The sequence below is a fragment of the Cyanistes caeruleus genome, chromosome 5, assembly GCF_971803275.1.
Source record: "Cyanistes caeruleus chromosome 5, bCyaCae1.hap1.1, whole genome shotgun sequence".
Classification (NCBI taxonomy): domain Eukaryota; kingdom Metazoa; phylum Chordata; class Aves; order Passeriformes; family Paridae; genus Cyanistes; species Cyanistes caeruleus.
In genome coordinates this window covers 27056370-27078100 of record NC_141705.1, presented here as the reverse complement: position 1 = coordinate 27078100, position 21731 = coordinate 27056370, and the positions used below count along the sequence as shown (strand labels likewise).

At 40.5% G+C, this 21731-nt stretch overlaps 1 protein-coding gene and 1 long non-coding RNA gene across 4 annotated transcripts in view; one reads left to right on the top strand and one right to left on the bottom strand.

Annotated features, from left to right (window-relative positions):
* PDGFRA (platelet derived growth factor receptor alpha) overlaps positions 1-21731 on the bottom strand; it is a 34522-nt gene that overhangs the window by 4261 nt on the left and 8530 nt on the right. For all 3 annotated transcript variants that reach the window (XM_086887910.1, XM_023925220.2, XM_023925218.2), the window contains 20 exons: positions 21157-21471; positions 18169-18432; positions 17341-17471; positions 15851-16022; positions 15558-15747; positions 14946-15061; positions 14353-14479; positions 13659-13852; positions 13122-13216; positions 12880-13012; positions 8700-8804; positions 7919-8029; positions 7019-7172; positions 5739-5905; positions 4476-4591; positions 3800-3922; positions 3134-3245; positions 1303-1402; positions 1073-1178; positions 133-368 (listed from right to left, as the gene is read on the bottom strand). In XM_086887910.1, the coding sequence (XP_086744036.1) occupies positions 133-368; positions 1073-1178; positions 1303-1402; positions 3134-3245; positions 3800-3922; positions 4476-4591; positions 5739-5905; positions 7019-7172; positions 7919-8029; positions 8700-8804; positions 12880-13012; positions 13122-13216; positions 13659-13852; positions 14353-14479; positions 14946-15061; positions 15558-15747; positions 15851-16022; positions 17341-17471; positions 18169-18432; positions 21157-21471 (3067 nt within the window). The remainder of the gene's footprint in view (positions 1-132; positions 369-1072; positions 1179-1302; positions 1403-3133; positions 3246-3799; positions 3923-4475; positions 4592-5738; positions 5906-7018; positions 7173-7918; positions 8030-8699; positions 8805-12879; positions 13013-13121; positions 13217-13658; positions 13853-14352; positions 14480-14945; positions 15062-15557; positions 15748-15850; positions 16023-17340; positions 17472-18168; positions 18433-21156; positions 21472-21731) is intronic.
* Positions 4131-12046, top strand: LOC111928025 (uncharacterized). The gene is made up of 2 exons (XR_002863879.2): positions 4131-4339; positions 8247-12046. It is a non-coding gene; the product is annotated as an uncharacterized LOC111928025 (long non-coding RNA).

Genomic DNA, 21731 nt, shown 5'->3' with positions numbered 1-21731 from the left:
CCCCCAATAAGTAGTTTCAACAGAGCTAAGGAAACCATTTGCAGAGTATGATGCTGAAAAGCATAAATGGACATTGCCAAACATGACCCCAAATTGGGACTATGGGCTAAGGGATCTGTAAACTGCACCTACCTGTGTCTGTTTCTTTTGCCAAGCTCATCTTCAGAAACAGGGTCAATGTCAGGCAGGGGAATGATGTATCCACTGTCAGCACTCAGCCTCTGCTCATCAAATCCACTCTCCCTGTCCTTTAGCTTGTCTTCGTTCTTGTAAGTTACACCAATGTAAGCATTGTCACAGTCCCCTCTCATGCGTGTGACAGCTGGGTGGTCACTTTTCAGGAAGTCCAGATGAATCTTCTCATAGCTCTGAAAACATTCATTTTAACCCCTTCATTAGATGTTATTTACTAAGGCTGCCTTTCTCCAGATGGGCAGCTGTGATTCTTTAGCCTAGCAAACACTCTGCCCTATGAGCCAGCAACACAGGATAGAGAAGTCCAGAATTGCTTTGAAAGGAGAAGTGGCATGTAAGTTTTAGATGATGCAAGAGCAAAGCTTTGTGGCAGCACAAAGCAGGCAAATAGATGTGAAAGACGGGTAGGGAGAAAGGAGCTAAGTTAGGTGGGAAAAATGAAACACTGAATGATGGGGCAGGCACAACTTGTCCAGAGATATAGGAAGTGTGATGGGAAAACTTGCAGGTGTCAGAGTCCAAAGAAGGAGACACGGAGATTATACACATGTGCCAAGAAGTCCCTTTTATAGAATTATTATACATTTATACAAAATCCCATGAAAATATATAGAACTAGTTCTCCAGTAGAAAAATTAAGTTGTTAGGCTTTAATTAGACATGAAGAGTCCTGCTTCCCAGTTAATACTACAGAACTGCTTCTCTCAGCAAGTTCAAATGAAGAAACCGAACATGCAGTGTCCCCTTGTTAATCACATAATTCACACAGGTTAGAGTGTGGCAGTTCAGTGCTCATGGCTCTCATGGCTGGAACAATGCTGATAATACCCTCTGAAGCAGTATACAGAAAACACAGACAAAATTACAAAATGCAAACCTTTTTGTACTCTCCAGGCAGCAGGCTCTCCACAATTTCACTCAAGTGGTAGAAAGACGGTCTTTTCTCTGGTTCACTGTTCCAGCACTTCACCATAATCTCATACCTGCAGATAAGAAGGAGACCAACCAGTTTATCCAGGTGGTAGAGGAACATAACTGATCAAACAGAAATTAAAGCAAAAGTTCTCTGGAGACTGGGCAGGTGGGAAAAGCCAAATGCACACATACACTTCATTGGTAGCGTGATCGGGTTTGGCCATTCGGTATCCACTCTTGATCTTATTGTAGAAAGTAGAATCGACCATCATGCCAGGATATGGTGTGCCACCTGCGGATAAAAGAGAAGCAAAAGTACTACTCTGTGCTTGACCATCCATGCAGAGTTCCTAAATACTGTCTTCCTTGTTCATGTCATGACATGTTAACACTATGAATGGTTATTTCCTAGCCAGCATTTCACATCAGAGCTATTGTCTTGATGACATTAAACCCTAATGTAAAACGCTGGCTAGGAAAGATTAAAGTCGACACCAGTTAGGAAAAAGTATGTTTATGGTGTTTATAGAATGTATAGGGGACAGAGATTGGATGATACCTGGATCAGGTCATCAGCCTGCATTTGGCATGGCTGAGGTCACGGCTCTGCTCTGCCACTGCCTTTCTGTGAGGACTTAGCTCGGATACTTGCTCTGTGTGCATTATTGCCTTTGGCACCTGTAGGACAGCTGAGAGTGACGTGGTCTGAGTAACACACCTCATCCTGCCTGCAAGGCCAAAGCCTTGGTAAGTCCTCTCCATACCCCACTCATCCCAGCTGGGCAGCTGGCTTTAGACAATAGCTAACATGTCACATGCATGGGTTCTCAAGAAGTTTGGACCTGGCCCAATCTGACACAGTTAATTGGTAATTTGGGGCTGCAACACAGAGACATCACTGCACTCAGTCTCAGCTGCTGCTGACCTTCTTAACACACACTGCTGAGGATATGTTTTGCTTTCCAAAAAGGAACAACTTTCTTAGATGGAGAAGACATACTATAATGTTACTTCAGAAACATCTGCCCTTTCAAAAGCAGGATTTTCACCTAAAACTGAGCCTTCTTTACACACAGAGCAGTGAAGTGTAGTGCTTCAGTTCCTGAGCTCTCCAATGCCTCCCAGGGATACAGAGGAATGGCTATTTACAGGATCCTATGATGCCCAGAGATTTCAGGAATCAATACCATAAATAGTGGTGCAACTGTTGTTTTCTGAGAAGCAGTTATGTGACAACTTACTCTAGCAAATAGCATTAGGCTTGGGGTTGCTGTGGGGCAGCAGTAGATACCATACAGGCAGGAGTAATTCTGCTGGCAGTAAATCTGGGCAATGCATGCCCACTGAAGCAGGCCATCCACCCGTCCAGGAGGCTAATTAATGAGGCTAAGGAGAGAGCCAGGCTGTTCCCAGCTGGGAACTGTACATTGTCTGTAACTGCTATATATTGTCATAACCACTTTACTCTGCCATAAACCAACTGTGTGAACAGTGCTGACCTGGAAATGAGAAATCAGTGTCCCAGAAGATTGACATTTATTTTCATTCTCTAATGGGACTAAGACAGGCTCTTTTGAAATGTGTATGAAGAGACTGTTCCAAAGCAGCTGCTGAGCTGGGCTGCAGCCCCAGGCACCCCATTGCAAGGGTGAAATATGTTCTTTCTCATATTAGACAGAAAATCAATCCTGTTGTGGCACACCAATACCTTTCCACAAAAGATTTTTACACGGTTCTTTTAGATTTACAGAAAAAAAAAGTATATTGCAAAAACAAGCAAAAAACCCAAAACCAAAATGCCCAAGCAAACAAACAAAAAAATCTGTACCAAAACCGAAAGAACTTTGGGAGAATATGGACATTTCACTTTGCACCTAACACTGGAATCTGAAATCCCATACAGCTAAAAGCATTCAGTCACACATGTATTTTTATATGCAGAATTTTAAATACTTAATGTAGAACAGTTTGAATTGGAAAAAAAAAAAATCACTACACAAAGGAAAATATTAATAGTACATACCAAGAGAAAATATTTCCCACAGCAGAATGCCATAAGACCAGACATCACTTAATGTTGTGTACAGGTTGTCAAAAATACTTTCAGGTGCCATCCATTTTACTGGGAGAAAAGTCTGTAATAAAAAGAAAGAAAGCCCAAACACACCGATTAGTCATTAAGTAAATGCTTTCCATTGCAATTGTTGTTTGATAGCCAGGAATAACATCTCTCTATAAGTTATGATAACCTTGCTAATGTTCATTTTAATTCAATTTAATACAGAGGTACCAGAATTATAAGCAATGCTACTTGTTGCTCCCCACAAAAACTAGTCAAACCATATTAATTTCATTACTATCAAATGACCAGGTAGCAGATTAAGGTATGATGCAAAATCTGGCACTGCTGAACTAGGTCTGCTATGTCACTGTCTGACAGTTTGTCAATAGTTTATCCAGTCACAAAACCTGTCAGTTAAAAATGTCAGACCGTGAAGTACTAAATGTGTACCTTCTGGCTTTAAAACAGAGTTAGAAAAGTTACAGGAATTAATGAACTGAAGATAAATTGCTCTGAGGAACATTCATCCCAATGGTCAATTACTGCAACCATCTTGAATGGCAAGAACATTTAAAACTGACAATTTTCATTTCAGTTAAAGCAGAGCTCCAGAGAGTAAGTACATACACTGCCCTTGGAGACATAGTTGGAATCATGCATGATGTCTCTAGCCAGCCCAAAGTCACAGATCTTCACAATTTTTCCTTGAGCCAGGAGGACATTACGAGCAGCCAAGTCACGGTGCACACACTGTATGGAGAAAAATGAAGTTGTTCAAGGACATGTTTTTTGCAAGCAGGCCTCTGCCTTTACAAAAGGGTTGACTTTCTAGGTACAGTCCTAACAAGACCTTCTACTGAATAAACACCTGCTAACAGGGGCAGAGATGCATCACACCTGAGGACCAGCCAGTTCTCACATGGATGCATTTGAGGGGGGAGGAGGCAAAAGTGAGGTCACCCTTTCCCATTCTACCCATCATGTATTAATGATATGCCTGTTCTTCTGACCATGCTGGTTTGTGACTGCATGGGCCCTTCACCCAGACCCTACTTTGATCCTCCACCGTCTCTGGCAGCCTGACTCTGGGAATGTCACAGAATACAGCAGGGAAGACGAGTGACTGCTGCTTTGATTTTTTCCCATCATGGTGATCTCTATTTCCAGGTAAGTGAGAAAGCTGACTCTATCTCCAAAAAGAATACTATATTGTGTCACATGCTCAAAATCTAAATTTAAAACCATAGCTGCAGAAGACATTTTTACACCTTATTCCATTTTGCTTATTTTTTAATTTACTTACATTTTTAGAAGCCAAGAATTCCATTCCCCGTGCAACCTGGTAGGTGAAGCTCAGCAAATCCAGTAGGCTGAGGCCCTCTGAACTGTCATCTGAAAGAAGGTTTTTGACTTCTGATTCTATTGAAAAAAGAAAAAAAATGTGGGTTTGCTGGGGAGTGTGAAAGTAGCATCCATCTTCCCCTACCTATCATAATTCTGAGCCGATAACTTTAGCAGAGTACCATGACCAAAACAGTCTTTTCATAGCAACTATTACCAGTTTTAATGTTTGCATCTGTCACTGACACACACTGCATTTTTAAAAACAGCCACTATTAAATAATGTGTTTGGGTTTTCTTCTGTCTGTAATTTTTTCCCCTGGGAAGAGTAGGAAAAAGTAAAATTAAAAAGGAGTGTTACTGGACATTACTGGACTGTCACATATGTTGTTTACTCAGTGTGTGGTACAAAAGTATTTGTTTAGAGGTGATGCCTTCATTAGGGTTTTGTGCATGCATGTACATTTTTATCCGTTTACTTTTGCTGAACACTGTTGTTCCCAGGAAGTATTCACTGGGACTAATCCAATACCAGCAAAAAGGGTCAGTAATTCTATGGCAACAGTTCTTATTTCTTTTATGAAAAAATGCCAGAAAAAAACCCAGTCAAAATTCAGTGATTCATTTTCTCTGACTGTCCTGGAGCATGAGTACATAAGTCTGCCATGTAAATCTGGGACTGGATATGGTTCAGTTTCTGAGGCCTGCAGGCAGAAGTGATGGTGTCTGTTTTTAAACAAAAGCATATTTGGTTTCTGAGAACAGGGAAAGGGAATAGGATGCATTCATTATCTTCATTACATAATCCAGGAAAGTATTTGGGAGTGTTCTGCATTTGCTAAGTGTCAGTTAATGCAAAATGTAAGTGGAAAATGTACAATACAAACTACTATTATTTTTGGTCATTGCTATTACTCAAAATCCTTCAGACTACAAGACTGATAAAATCACTGCCTACAGCCCCACTGCAGAACACAAGCAAACAGTGTTTCAGCACAGAAACAAATACACAACTGGAACCCTTCTGCTCTAGCAACATGCGCTCCTACCCCCAGAGCAGAATGGAAGAACAAAACCACAAGCTTTTAGCTTACAGCTTATGCTCACACTCTTGCTGAACAGAGCTAAACAGTTTGTGCACATTTAGAGGACAAAAATAACATACATGTTTTCACAAGAGTCATTTGTATTAGTGATATATGCAGAAGGGACAGTTCTACATTACCTGACATGGATTTCTTCTTATATGAAGCAGGCCGATCATACACAGATCTCTGAATATCAGAGTATTTAGAGCCCTCCTTCCTTTCCAGCATTGGCACATACTGAGTGGTATCAGCTTGTTTCATGTCCATGTAGTCTCCAGTGTTTTCAAATGATAGTATCACATAACTGAAATTGGAAAAAAATACAAGTGTATCAGCTAGTGACTCCCCTGTCACAGCATGTGCATATCTAACCATTGACTTAAGGTGTACCATTGTACTGATATGAAATTCAACACCTGGCTTTTTCCTAGGCAATATATACATATATAAAGATCATTACCATATATCATATATATAACATAATCATCATTTATTAATACATGTTACTGTGTATTACTGTACTCAAACACAAGCACTTCGATCTTAGCCTTTTGCCATCAGTCAGGTATGCAACCATGCCTTATTTCCCAAAGTCCCACTGAAGTCAAGCATTACTACCTAGGGCTGTTAGCTCGAGATATTACAAATGATAGGAGTAATTTATTCACCCAGACAGTTTGCATCAAACCCAGTCCTGCTGAACAAACCCATGCCCAGATGAATAGTACTGGCTTTACTCAGCAACCCAGTCAGTTGATCTGTTTGTCTGAGTGATTTTTTGAATGAACCTCTGTTCACTAGTTAAATTCTGGCTCATTTTATGGCATTACATTGTTGAATGTATGATGACAAACTTCCTCAACCACCATCTGGAAAAAGTTCTGGGATGAACATTAACCATTAGGACACTATTGAGACTGGCTAAGCCATGGGTAGATAAAGGAAAGGACTTGAGCTTGGAGAGCAAGCTCTGCCACAGTGTTGAAGGGAAGGAGTTTTAGACAGTGGAAATTCCCCAAGCATAGGAACAAGGAAACAGGTAGATGCACTTTACTTTTAAAAGTTTCTGGCATGTAGAGCTGAAAGGATGTTTGTTTGTTTGTTTAAAAAAAACAAAAAGAAACACTGGGCTGTGATTTATTATTCAAAATCTCTAGGACATCAGGATATCTATGGAGAAACCGCAGGGGTTCTCAGACTGCAGGCATATCTACATGCAGGAAACAGAAATCTGGGACACATGTCAGGGAGACTGAATAAAAACTATCTGGTCTTTCCCAGACCTAAACCTGACAAAAGTCTGACAAGAAAAATTAGGGGGGAGTTTAAACCAATAAATGAGAGTAAATTCAATAAGGGTTAATAATGACTCAAGTCCTTAAGGTCATGTGTTTAATTTTTTCATTTTTTTCCCCACCTTCTTGTGCTTTCATCAGCGGGGTTCATCCCAAAGATATCCAAATCTTTTTTAGGCTTTTCTGGGTGTCGGTTCAGGAAATTGTCCCTATTCTTATGCAGGTAGTTCACCAAATCCCCATAAAAACAGTATTCAGTAATGATGTAAATAGGACCTGTTAAAATAAAGCAAAATTATGCATTGATGTGTGGGGTTTTTGAAAAACAGAAACAAATACAAAAAGACTCCAAAAGTAGTAGAAAATGGAGTTGTGACTTACTACATTTCTATCTACTAAATTATGATTGCAGCTATTACCAAATATCAAGAACTTTTCTGAAAAACTTATATTTGTTTATATTTGTTGGTAAATCCTTTACTTGAAACCTGTGTTGATGCCTGGAAATAGAACACAAACTTTTCCAAGAAACATTAGAATGATAATATAAAAGCCTTCAGGTTCACAATATGACAAAAAAAACAAAACCAAAAACATGCTCCAAATTAAATTTGGACAGTTATATAAAATTTGGCAATTAGAATATCTAGCCAATATTGTCCAATTAGAGGAGCAGCTGGTTAGGTAACCTCCACCCTGGATTCTGCCCTATTGGAGTTCACCTCCAGATCTCCTACTCTACCTTTATGGTGTCTATGATTACATGGTGCAAAATAAAAGGTCCTTAGTAAGCTAACAGGCAAGACTAGATAAAATTTAAAGAACACATCAATAAGCATTTGTTCGCTGCGGGAAAGAAAGCTGGAAAAGTACTAGAAGTTATACCTAAGCATTTAACAGTCTAAAAAGCTACAAATACATGAAGATTGCATAAAAAGCTAGAAATCTTTAGGCATCAATGTGCTTGTTAAATATTGAATGATGACTCCACAGCAAGCCTTTATTTTGTCAGCAAAACCCACCTGATTTTGTACAAGCTCCAAGCAGATTCACAATATTCAGGTGGGGGCCAAGATGTGTCATTATCTTCAGTTCAGACATGAGTGCCTGTTTTTCACTGGATCTAGCTGTAGCTGTAGAAAAAACACATTAGCCACTCAGTGGGAGCAAGTCACCTTTTTCATACTAACAACAAATTTCTCCTTGCTTGCCTCATCGTAGCATTGCTGCCACTGTGTCCTTTACTTGATATGTGTCTTTCTTAAGACTTGGAGAGAAGAAACAAATTATTAGTGAAGGACTTACTTGATGTGGCTCAGTGGCTGACCCAGTCTGTTTGTCCCTCTCCAGGGTTGTAGTGGGTTGCTCATGTGGCACAGAAGCACTCTACAAGCTGCTCACTCAACACAAGCAAGCTCCCCATGGTTCCTACAGAATCACTGCATCTGATTCTCAGTCCTCATGAACCAGGAAATCCTCAGTGAACTTAAAATTCTTGTAAAAGACCTGTCTATTTCCCTTTTTGTATAGCACTCATTTGTTCACAGTACTTGATCTTTCCCAATATTTGTTGAGTTATTGTAGCTGTTCAGCTAAACTTAAACTTTGGATGTTCTCAAAAGCCTGGGTACCTTCAGGCTTGAAATGCTATAAAGCAATCTAACATATAATTTTAAAATCCCATCATTTCACCATTCATTTTCAACTTTAGATATGAAGAATTCATTTATAACAAGCAATGTTTGAATAACCCCATGGGAACTTGCACTACCTAGCTTGGGAAATGGAGCCATGACAACTTACGTTTCAGCATTTTCACAGCTACTTTCATCACCGGTTGAGAGCGACTCAATCCATATGCAGTCCCTTCAACTACTTTTCCAAATGCACCAGAACCAAGGATCCGACCTGAACACAAGGGAGAGCATTATTTATTTCAGAAAGTAACAGCAATTCAGCTCTTTTCCTGTCTCTATTCCTCTACAAGTTGATTCTTGTGTGGAAAGGGCACATTCCCTTAGCCAGACCACTGATATTGCTCTTATTATATCTGGTCATTTTTAAGTAGAAAAAGCAAATATGAAATGCTGTCATTAAGCACAATTCTTAAAAAGATGCAAGCGAACATCAAGAGCATACCTACACCTGGAAGTTCAGATCATTCCAGTTCATCCCTTCCTGTGCTCTGCCATCTTCACTTTATCCTCTCACATCATGGGTTGTCCTAGGCTTAGGCTGACCTCTTTGCCTCAGCCAGCGCCTGATTAAAATACAGGCATGTTCCTGACTTGCAAATCTGAATTGGGTCCCTCAGCTGTAGTTTATGTCTATTATATAATGCTGGATACATCCAGCAGTAAAATGGTCTAAAGCACATCGATAGCACATTCAGAAACAGACAGGCAGCACCATTTCAGATCTGCAAGAAGCTGAAATACATATTGATCACATATGAGGGGAAACTTCTCTGAAGTTTAATGTACAAGTGTGCTTCATCTGCTGGAATAAATTGTATTGCAAATTTCCAAGTGCTGTAATGAAACAGCTAATGTTTATAGACCCTTTCTTTACTCCTCTCACAAATCAATTTAGACAAAAATTTGGTATTAATATATCCTGTCTTCTAATATGAATACAGTCTCCAGAAGAATTTTGTATAGGTTGATTGAGATTTCAGAGAAATAGAAACTGCACAGACATACTCCAAAATACTGTATTTCATAGCTTCTGCATTGAAAACCAAGTTCATCAAGGGAACACTTAGTGAACAAACCTGTATATGAGGTCCAGATGCCAGAATACAGTCACATGCCTGACAAGCTGTTGCTCTGATTTTATGTTACTTTTTAACCTTGAGCACAGAAAGAACAAGCAGTGACTTTTACTATGGAGATATATGGCATTTTGTCTTTGAGGTTCGTTTGCAGTTTGAACTTGTCACCTTTTACACTTCTGAAGGTGTTATCTGGCATGCAATGCCATATGTTTCCCTTATCCTCTAGCTACTGCCCCCACACTTTCATTGTACACATGCTTTTGAAAGAAAATTTCCAGCCAAACAATATCTACATCATTAGCAAGCACAAGAAGTGGTTAAAGAATGCTTAGCTGAGTTAACACTGGCAAACTTCTCCAAGATTGTGACAGCATAGTTTGTCATGCCCACAGAAGCTATGTGATTTCCTTTCAAGATTCCCATGCTCCAAAGGTTATCCTTCCCAATCAGGATGTGAGAAAGCTTCACACTAAATTTCAGACTAATTCAAACAACCTGAGTTTGAAATTTGGACCCTGAAGCTTTTCAGACTGAAGATCTGGGAGCCATATGGCAGGATGCAGCCCTTCAGAATATGATGGCATTTGCTGATGCTCCTTGATCTTCTTGTCTTCACAAGCCAATTCCTCCCCAAAACCATATTGTCAGCTGAGCACGAGGCACACATCTCCCTCTCCATCACCTCTGCTGGCCTGGGGTGCATGTGGAGACAATGAGAGCACTTCCGGAATGGCAGGGAGCCATCACCGCTATTTCCCCTTTTCAACCCTCTCTGCAGATGTAGCCCAAGCCCCACGTCTTTCGCATTTGAAATTCAGAGCCAGGTGGGAGCTAACTGCCCAAGAACTGGAAGCATCTGTAATGCTGTCAAATTCTTGATGGCTGCTTCATTGAAGCTCAAAATAATACTGCAAGCTTACTTAGTATAAAGGCACTGCTGTGATCTGCTGGCTTAAGGAGCAGCGCTGCTTCACCACCACAGAGGGACTGTGCAGACACAGCAGCAGCTCCAGACCCCTCAGACTAGTGGAGGAAGAGCAGCTAATTCAGCCTCTGTACCCATCCACAGAGTTTATCTGCTGTGCCTGCCAGAGAGGTGCTGCTTTTCTGCTCAGAGGACACATGGGTGAAGTGTGTGAATTTGTTCCAGATGCAACCAGCTCAGCTGGACGTTTCTTTTGCTGGAATTGGCCTGGGATAATCAACCCACCCCAAATGAAACCATAAGTCTCTTGGTCTATATTAAAAACCAAACAAGTGTCAGGCTTTATAATCTACACCCAGTTTCTAGACTTATGAAACTAGGTACCACATCTCTGACTGCTGAATCTTAACTTGCCTTTTTCAAATGGGCACAGGTCTGATCCTGTGTCAGATCAGCATTTAATTTTATTAAAGTCACTGGGACAAATCAGTGGCTTTCAGGGAAGCAATGAGAGCAATTCTGCTGTCTCTGTACAGCCACCTTGGTATCCTGAGCAGCAGCACTCGGACCCCATGCCTCAAAAGGCACTGCTCTCAGTTCTGTCAGACAGATGAGGAGGTCCATGTCCTGCTGGCACCTCACTAATGCTCAGCAGAGTCAGGAGAAGGCAGTGGTATTCAAACAGCTCATGCCATTACTGCACTGTTCCTTCTGGTATGCACCTTCTGGACTTGCACTGCTTTGTGAGCCCTTTAAATAGCAGTGCACTGCACATACTGTGGATCAGTGATTGCAAAGGGAAATTTGCAGTATAACCCAAATTAATCAACTGAAGCTCCATCCAGCCGATGTTCAGAGCTGGCATTTAACACAGTACTGCACTCCAGGCACTACTGGCTAGAAAAAACAAACAAATGCCATCTGGCTCACACAGCTAGGATGGGAAATACTCATCTGGTGGAGCCAAAATGGGTATCTAACCTGCTTCAGAGCCTCCCTGAACTAAAGGTGTTATTGCTTTGCTGTCATCTCCCACTTAGATAAGAGAAAATCCACACAAACCATAATTGTCAGATGCAGAAACAAAAGAGGTCCCCCCCCTCACCAGCAAGCATTTAATATGGCAGAAGTGCCAGCGGGTGAATGTGTCAAGTAGAGCAGTTGTGCAATCCAGATTGCCAAAAGAATATGGAGCATTGGGTTTTAAAGTTACTGACTATTCTGAATACACTTGTAAATAAGAAGGCGTTGAAGCACGCTGGTGCTCATGAGTCAGAGGGAGACAAAGTCACAGTGGTGGTCTTTAACAAGTCAGATCTGACAAATCCTATTTAGGCATATAATTAAAGTCTGGGTTGTAATAAAATAATTCTATAAAACATTCACCCTCCTCTAGTCTTCAATTAGCAACATGAATTTAATTAAAGGATATTGTTCCTGAACCAGAAATTTTTTCTCTTGCTTCTTTCAAGAATTAACTCTTTCTCAGTGATGGTGAAGAACTACACCAGGGGAGTATGTTTCTTAAAATATATCAAACAAAGTACACATTTTATCTTCTCCCGTGTTTTGCAATACAATTTGGTCCACAGATATCTCCAAGAGAGGAAAGCCTTGTATGTTTAAAGCACTATCTGGATAGAACATTAAAATTTTCAATAGTCATTACACTTTAAATTGATATAAATGAGAGATTGGGCCAGCCTTGAGGAAATAATTACAACCGAATTCTGCATGAATTACAATGAGAAATAGCAAAGCAAGAAAGAAGAAGGGGAAGGAAGAAGAAAGAAGGACAGTAGCCACAAAAATATGCAGTTACTCACCACTGATATGTGCATGGCATGGATTAATAATTTAAAAAAATATTTTTAATAAAACCACATAATTAGTTGCAGATTTTATTGGCCTCTGTACATAAGTATATAAATGTCCTGCAGATAAAAATATACTAACATCCTTCTTTTGGATGCCTTAGCAGAAGTGAGGGTTGAAAAGGGCGTTTAACACTGAATGTTCCCTAAGCCACAAAGGGGTGGACACTGCACACAGGGAATATGGAGGAGAACTGGAACGAAGGCCCAGGAAACACTAACACAAGGACCTCAGGGCTGATGCCACTGTAGAAGAGGATCAGGAAGGAGAACTGAGGAGAACAGACAGAGAGACTCCGGACTTTGTGGCCATAACTTCCATTGCTAATCCTGCAGAGACCTTAGAGTGGCCATTGAATGTCTTTCTTCTCAAAGAAGGGTGAGGCTAGTCCCTTACAGAAAACTTACCAAGCACTAACCCATCTCGTGGAAATTCCCATCTGGAGTCATAAGGCAGTTGCATTGGGTCCACATAAATGTACTCGTGGCCATCAGGGCTGATAGACTCAATGACTCTCCATCTAATCTCATACCTTGGCTTCTGCAGAGCACATTGAATGCAAAACCAAGCATTAGTCCTGGACCTGACTTTAGAGCAGATCAAAGCCCAGCAGGACTCAGTACCCAAACCAAAATACTTTTCTACATACCTGTTTCCATATGATGACTAGGACAATCAGTGAAATTATCACAATCACTAACAGCACTAAGACAGCAGCAGCCACCGTCAGCTCTGATCTCAAGGCTGTGGAGTAAAAGAGAACCATATTTTCCTCATGAGCCATGAGGAACATCACACACATAAGAAAACCACCTCCCCTATCATTGCAGTTCCCGTGTCCTGCAGAAGTGGCAGGAGCAGTTCCTGAGGCTGGTGACTGTAAAGCCCAATGCTGCTCTGCCATCTTGTTTCAAAACCAAATGCAGATTGTCTAGAAGAATGTCCCATAGCCAGTATGAATAAAATGCTAAAATGAATTATGGAACCACATAATCAGCAAAAAGCAGGTGCACCATAAAGAGCTATAAAATGCCTCATCCTGAGAAATACCAGGGTGGAAAAAAAATCCACTTTAATCTATTGTCTACAACAATCCATGTTTTTATCCATTAGGACTGAACTGGGATGAGTGAGAGCAGGTTCAAACTGGCTGTTGTAATTGCATAGAAGGACGAAGCAAACTCACTGGGAGCCACAAGCTTCAGTTCTCGAGTAACAGCACCGAGGTCATTCCTTGCCACACATCGCACAACCAGGGTTTCCTCTACCTTCTGGAAGGTCACCTGGCTTTCCACCATATTTTTCTCATCCAGGTGGGCTTCCATATGTATATCAGAGATATTGTTAGTCAAAAGGGTCCATGAGGTGTCATTGCTGCACCTGTAGAGAAGAATAATGGGGGAAATGGGCATTTGGTGTAGGTATGGATAAATAAGAGTGAACAGAACAAGGATCACCTTTCCCTGCAAATTTCTTCTGACAACAAGACATTTAAGGGCCAGAATGGTCTTTAGACTGCATCTTTGAAAAACCTGAACCTTTCTTCCTTCAAGATAAAAATACTCCCTGAATGGAAGGACAGCTACTTCTCAAAATCCTCACTCAAACCTAAACTGTGGAATCCTTGGAGCTGGCTTACTGAACAGAAAGCCTTTATGAGAGAAATGTGAATTGATGTATTGTTTTGTGTTCTATAGAAGGAAAAAGAAGGGCACTGATAACCTCTCCTGAAATATAAGCAACATGCCTCTAAAAACAAGTAAGAATTTTCTGAAACTTACTGGGTCTTGATGAGGAAAACATGGTACAGTAACTAATTTTGTAAAGATAATTGAGGATACAAGTTATATTCCAGGTAAGAAATCAGCCATTCCTCTTACTTTTTAATGTCCTTGCAAACCAGCCATTCAACATCAGGAAGTGGGGTCCCCTCTGCCAAACATCTCACTGTCTGCCCACCTGCAGAGCCATGGTGATCATCCACGAGAGCTGAGATCAGAGCTGGAACTGGGAAGGAGTCAGGAGTTTGTTACAATGTTTGTCAGTGCCTACAAAAAAAACAGCTTCAAATTTCAAAGCAGGGCAGGTGTTGTTTGGCCAACACCTTAGCAAGAGCTACTCAACCAGGAGGTGCTTATCTCCCGTAGCTCAGAGAGGATTCTAGGCTAGAGCAATGAGAAGGAAGTGCTGCAGTTGTGCCACGTCTTCATGTCATGTTAAATGAGCTATCGTCCTACTGTCAGCTGGAATAACTTAGCTGGGTGGATAAAGTTTCTCTTTGGCTCAAGGCCAGTGCAGAAGTGAAAGCCAGGATGGGGCTAGAAAAGCTCCCGAGACTAACACGCACACATGCCTCCGCTCACCCTGGTTCATGCCTTTCATATATCCATACTCCAGGCAATGCAGTGTGTAAGTGGATCAAGACTTTGCTGTGTGCCATGAGTTCTGGGGGGCAAGGCTTTGGGCTGCTTACCTTGTATTAGCAATGAGAAGGTGTATCTTTTAATTTCATCTTCATTTTCAGCAACCAAAGTATAGTATCCACTGTCTTCCTCCTTGGCCCGTATCAATTTTAAAATACTCTGAAACCTGCAGAAATGCAAGCCTTTGTTAGTACTTTTAAAGCAGACATAAGAAAGTAGTTTAAGTGCAACACGTAATCTGGGTATGTTGAGATTACAACATAGTGATATTTAGCATTTCTGGCATGCCCTTAGCTGAGTCATTACTCAAGTGGTAAATAACTATCAACATACAACTGAGAAAGAAGTGGCCCTAGTTACTTTCTGCAAGGACCTGACAAAGCCCTGATTTTACTGGAAATAGCTGGAAATTACTGGTGTGGAGACATGTTAAAGGGAGCGAAGAGGTTTCTTGCTCAGGAACCTTGAAGAGGTTGATGTGATGAAGGTAGGAAAGGAAATTAGGCATTGCCCTTTAGAACAGAAAACAAATAAGCTATTTTTAAATGCCACTGAGGAAGAAGCAACAAACTGAGGCGTAAAGAGTGAGCAGGAGCAGTGCCCAGGTTTCTGGGGGAGGAACTCAAGTCAGCATGGTAAGTAAGGGTCAGAAGGTTTTTTACCTTGTTTCCTGGACTCTGTTGGAACTAGTAACAATCTCCGTAAGATTTTCAATCAGAGTCACATTATCTTTCAACCAGTACATTTTTGGTGCTGGGTAAGCCTGCACATCAACAACAAAGTTTTTGACTTCATGCAGGTTGACAGCTTCCAGAGGGCTAAACTGGGGCTCCAGGTGAACAAAGCCTTTGTCTGTAAATGAAAAAGCCTTGTGTAAAAAAAAACTATGAAACATCTTTCAAGAATGGTGTTTTCCAATGTGTTAATAATTTTGGACACTAAAATCAGACTATACCATGAACTGTAATGACTACTTTCTTATTTTCCTTAACCTCCTTGGTTGCATGCCGAGCAGTACATTCATAATCCCCTGTGTCTTTCACTGATGCCTCAGGAATGGTCAAGGTGTAAACCAGCTTCTGCGATGGGACTTTGATATCATCAAGTTTTATCAGACCTTTTTCTTTCTGTAGTTTGGAGAAGGAAAAAAAAAACCTTGCTTAAGTAACTGAGCTGAAAGCACATCACTGAGGATCTTTGATATCCCTGAAGTGAGAGCAAACATCTAAATCCTGTACGGCAGAAGACTTGTTTACTCGGTTAAGGATGCCTTTTTCAGCCACAACAGAAAAGCTGTGCCTATGAAAAATGCACCCTTTTTGGGGCAGGCACAAAAGGTTGAGGTTGAGATCCCATATTTTGTTTACAAGAAGCAAATACCTTTGAAAATTTGGGTAAGCAACTTGATAGATCAATTCACTCTTTATGCACCACCTTTTCCTCAGATGTAAAAGCCACTTGAGTCCCCTTTGTCCAGTGTCCATGAAGGAAGATTAATTTTTATCCCCTTCATCAGACAAAAAGTAACCAGTTAATAGATGCTGTGTTCCACCTCCTCTTAAAACAATAATAATTTCTAGACAAAGAGAAAAATCCAGAGAGTAAAAGGATGGTGAAAATGACAGACTATGTTGTCATGAGGGGCTGGTACAAAAATATGCTGGAGCTAGTTTTGAAAGGTGGCATATAGCAGAGACTGTACTGATGTGTAAGAGGGAAAACAAAACAAAACTTTCTCAAATAATTTTTCCACTTGGGCTCTTAACTTAGATAAAAGGTGAGATGTGGAGTAACGACTAGGTACACTTCAATTACATCATTCCTTCAGCAACCAGACTTTTTACATGGGGTACTCTGAAATTGCCAGGTACTGGCCCTAGCCAAGTTTCACTCAATAAAAGCTTTCACTGCAAAAGGATATTAAACCAGTTTGAGAAATTTCAGGGTTATACAGAAGTTTCAATATTTTCTTACTAGATGTTTCTTATTAGTAGATTCAGTGACCTTAAGAATCATTTCAGTTTACATCTGCATAATGAAGAGCACTTAAGATTATAGAATTGATTCTTCATTGTCCTTTATTATTCCCAAGAACCAGGATTTAGGCGAGCTGTTTTAGAGGTTCAGACCTTCAGCAGCAGAGCTCTACTCAGATATTCCACGTACCTAGATCTTTCTGTTCTCACATTTCTTTTTTGCAGCAGCACAAGACCTGAGAGACAACATTCCTTCCTCAGCCATTCCTCACCTTCTTCTCATGCTTTACTTAGTTACTAACAGAAAATTCACCTTTTGGGACTGACTTTTTTATGGTAACCTTAAATTAAAAGAACTTACTTGGTTTTCTCTCCTCAGCTGAACTAATTCAGATAAGAGTATTTTCCAGCCCCACTTGCTTGCCTAATAAGTAACTACAAACATTGAGAGAAAAAAAAAGAGATTTACCACTTTCCCAGGATAATTCCACTGTAAATTAACCACCTCATTGTCAAAGACCACACAAGTTACTACGATCGTCTCGCCTGTTTTGTAGACAGTTTTAAGAGCTTCAATTTCAACAGGCAGCTGTGAAGTAGCTAAGAGAAGAGAGAGAAAGAGAGATCTCATTTAGTTTTCAAAAGATTGCAACTTTCACATGGTGCAGTTTCAGAGGAAAATTTCCACCTCACTTCCTCTCCTGAAGCATCCCCTTAAAAATTCAGTGAAAGCACTGCTGATCTATACTAATAGAAATAATTTGTATTTAAAACATGAACTGCATAGGCATTGAGTTCAATCCCACAAAGAAATTATCCACAAATAAAATTTCAATTAGAGGTTCCTATCTCAAATGCCCATGTAAAAAGGCATTAGATGTAAGAGCAATTTCCCATTTTGCTAATCAGTGACTGTCTTTGAGAATTCCTTGATAGCCAGGAAAAATGTTTTTAAAATAATTAAATCATTATGTTTTTCAGGCTGCCCAGAGTTCTACAACTCAAAGCCACTGTGAAAGACCAGCTTTTTAAGTTGTGTTTCAGCAAATATGATGAAAATACATGGATTATAAAACATTTTTCTTGCAAAAATTTTGGAGAGAAGATAAAGTTAGGGACACGAAATTCTCATCAAAATTGTAAGTAAACTTGAAACTAAGTAACTGGCAGTACTGCCAGAGGAGCAAGAAGCTCATCATTGGAGAAATATCTGATATAACCCCATGATGCTGGTGCTCTTACAGTGTGAAGAAAGAACACAATCACTTTTTTTTTTTAAATGAACAGAAATAAATACCTCTTATAATATAGATGAGGAACTCATCAGATTTGAACTCCACGCCTTTAACCATTGTTTTGCATGTGTATGAGCCCGCAGGAAAATTGCCTATGAAGCCTTGTTTGGCGTCATATAAAGCATACACAGGCTTGTCTAAACTGTTAACTAAAGTCACTTGAGCATCTGGGTCACTTGTCCGACAAGGAATAACTGCAGGATCACCTTCTTCTACTAGGATGAACTGGTCTTCTGGTATAGAAGGAACAAAAGGCATGTCTGGGTCTGTAAAAAACAAGAGGCAATCTTACACTGTCTTGTTTGTTGCAAGTCCATGTACAAGAACTGAGTATCAATGACCACTTACAGGCCATAAGTGAAACTTGCACCGTTCATTCTCCCCATGTTTCAGATATTGCAGGTAAGGTTTGCTAATTTCATGTGGTATCTCATTTTAGCTATTTGATGTGACATGTAATGAAACATTTCTCCTAAGCACAAAGCAGGAAATGGCTTAGGTTCCTTTGTGACAATTCAAGATGCAAAATGAAAAAGACAAAAGATTCTCCCCACAAAATGTTAAGTGTTATCAATCACAGCTCACATGATTTTAAGTTAGATGTTTTTCCCCTTTTTTATTAGTAGCTGTCTCCTATCCAATATAGAACCGGGGGGAAAAATAATGAAAAAATCCAAACACTCTCCAAGTTAAAACAAAAAGTAGAAGTCAGCTTCATGTTGTATATGTTGAACACCACTAAAGCCACATTTCATCAAAAATAGTTCAAGGTATTTATCTTCATGTATTTCTAACATGTCCAACATTACAGTTATGAGACATAGTTAATTATGGTCACAGCATGTGGTTTTCAAAATATGGTATTCAACTAGGAAAAAAAGCAAACAAGGACCTGGTAGTTTTATTTCTTTTAAAGTCAACAAAAAACATGCCAACTTTCCTACCCAGCCAATCCAAAGACTGAGTTTAAAACATAATTGCATAACATTATGCATAAAAAGCATAGCCCTCAAATCGTCTCCATTTCGCCATTCAGAATAAACAAATAATCCCTGCTAGCCTGGAGCTTCTGTGCAAAGCTTTATAATAAAATTTAATAAATAGCAATCCAAATCCCTCCAACAATAGACTTTCTGCTGCACTGGCAGGCTCTTTGTAGCAGTATTCCAAACACAGCGCTCCGTCCCAAAAATGCTGCCAACTCCATGTACTCATTTTCCCACTGTAATTTAAAACAGAAACAAGATTCACCTAGTTTGGTTTTCTGTGCTGTTAATGAAAATAGGATATTGTGTGAAGTCCCAACGTAATCCTCCCTGGCTAAAGTGGGTTGCTGCCACCCATTGCCCTCCTAATTCATTGCAGGAAAAACAATTGTAAAGACAAAGTTTATAGTGGAAACAGAGACATTCTCTATAATTTGGAGAAAAGGATATGTTTCTGCATTTATGACATCTAGATGGTTAGCAAGTGGAAAAAATTACAGGGTGTCTCTGCCCTGCAAATCTGGTAGGCTGGTGTCTAGAGGCTTTTGAAAACCAAACCAAAAAGTCCTGTTGAAGAAATCTTCCATCTCTTGCTTTTATATTCCTCCACTGGATGAGTTGCAAGACTGCTTAACATAAACAACGTCTTCTGGTAATTTGGTTAGAGCTGCTTGGATAGTGAGATATATGTGCCAAAATTGGCAGCCTCTGCTGAAACATCTTGCTTCAAGAACGAACACAAACACTTCACATTTGTTCTGGCAAATGGAGAGAAAGTTTTGGAAGAATCACTGTCCTTGAATCACACGCTGTCAACAGCAAAAACTTAATGCAACTGCAAAATAGCCTTTAAAACAAGTCCTGTTATTGCTTCCTGGTTTTTTGCCCTTACAGAATCTTCCCTGCCATTGCACACATTATCTCTTTCAGAACATGATGCACTTTTGCAGGACTATTTGCAATCTCTTCTTCTCTCTTTTATTCCCTGTTCCAAATATTTATTGCAAATCCAGTGGCTTGATCTCTTCTGGCCCCGCAGTTGTGACCCTCACCCCCTGAAGCCCAGCCAATGCCAAGGAAACATCCAGACAGGGCTTTACAAAAGCAGCCAGTAGTGGCTCAGCCTTTGGTACCTATCTCAGCTATGAAAATGAAGATTTTCATCCCATAGAGATTGTGGAAAGCCTTTAAGCAGATTTCCAGTCAGAACAAGGGGGTGGGAAGGCAAAGTTGGAAATAGGCACTTTCAGAAAGAAGGATACCATTTCTTCTGAGTCCAGCAGTTTTCCACCACTAAAAAGAAATGCAACACAAGGCCTGGGAAAGGCTATGTTTGCTTTGAAAATTACAGGGCACACCACTTAGCCCCCATGTGTTTAATCTTGCATCAGACTAGCCAGCAAGAGCATTTCTTTCCCCTCCTTCTGACAGCCACCTTGAAGACATCTCCATTGCTTTTTGCTTCCCAGTGTACACATGAACTTCTTCCAGATTTTAGTTCAAGCCTAATTCAGGTTAAGAAAAAGATATGGCCTCCCTCATCTGGCAGCAGCTTTAGTATCATACACTGCACTGGTTTGGTCAGTACACATACCAAAATATCCACCCAAGTATCCCCTGAAAAGACTGACATTTCTGTTAATTGCCACCTGGGAGCCAGGCAAACCTGCAGGCTGCACATACTCCTGCAGATGAGCTGGCCTGGGCACCAAGATCTACTCTCCAGCCCCTGGTGGTCAGAAGACCTCAGCTCTAAAGTTCTGAGCTCATTACTCTTCTTGAGAATTAAAACTCTTATCAAAAAGTGAAAACCAATAGAAAGAAATAAGAATATGTCCATAGATTCACTGGGGTTGGTCTTGATTTACACATGAGGAAATGTCCCTGGGGTTATTTCTCTTCCTCTGACAGAAAACTGTCACCAGCAACATATCTCTTCTGAACATCCATGGTTCACCTCTTTCACCCAAACCTCCAGGTACAGCTGTGACATCCCCCACTTACCAGGCACGTAGATGTAGATGTCCTTCCCTTCCACTTCCCCGTCCTCCACTTGTGTGTGGTTATAATAGCAAACATACAAGCCTGTATGGGCGGCCGAGGCATTTCCTACTTCGAGCACTGTCACGAAGAGGCCACTGTTGTTTTCTTCGTGTCTAATGTCTATCCTGTGGTTTCCCTCGGTCACTGGGTACTGCCAGCTCACTTCACTGTCTCCAGAGCATTTGAGTGTGAAATTGGAATTCAGCTGTACCACCATTTCATTCCTATTGGGAACAATGGTTGGCAGAGGAAGCTGGCAAAATGTTAGGAATGGTCCTGCAAAAAGACACAAATAAATAGCATGTGAATACACAACACAGCCTCATCACGGGGATGTGAAAGGAAGCAAAGACGATCCAGAGCAGCTTTATTTTTTGACTGTTTCAGACCTGCTGATGTCCCAGGAAATTTACCCTTGTTAAAAGCCAAAGCTTTGCCCCAGGAATAGCAAATGGCTTTCCTTTGAAATGTTAAGTGTTTGCTTGCTGACTTCTCTTTGTGAAATCAAGAGGTGAAAGACAGAGGTGAAGTTAGAG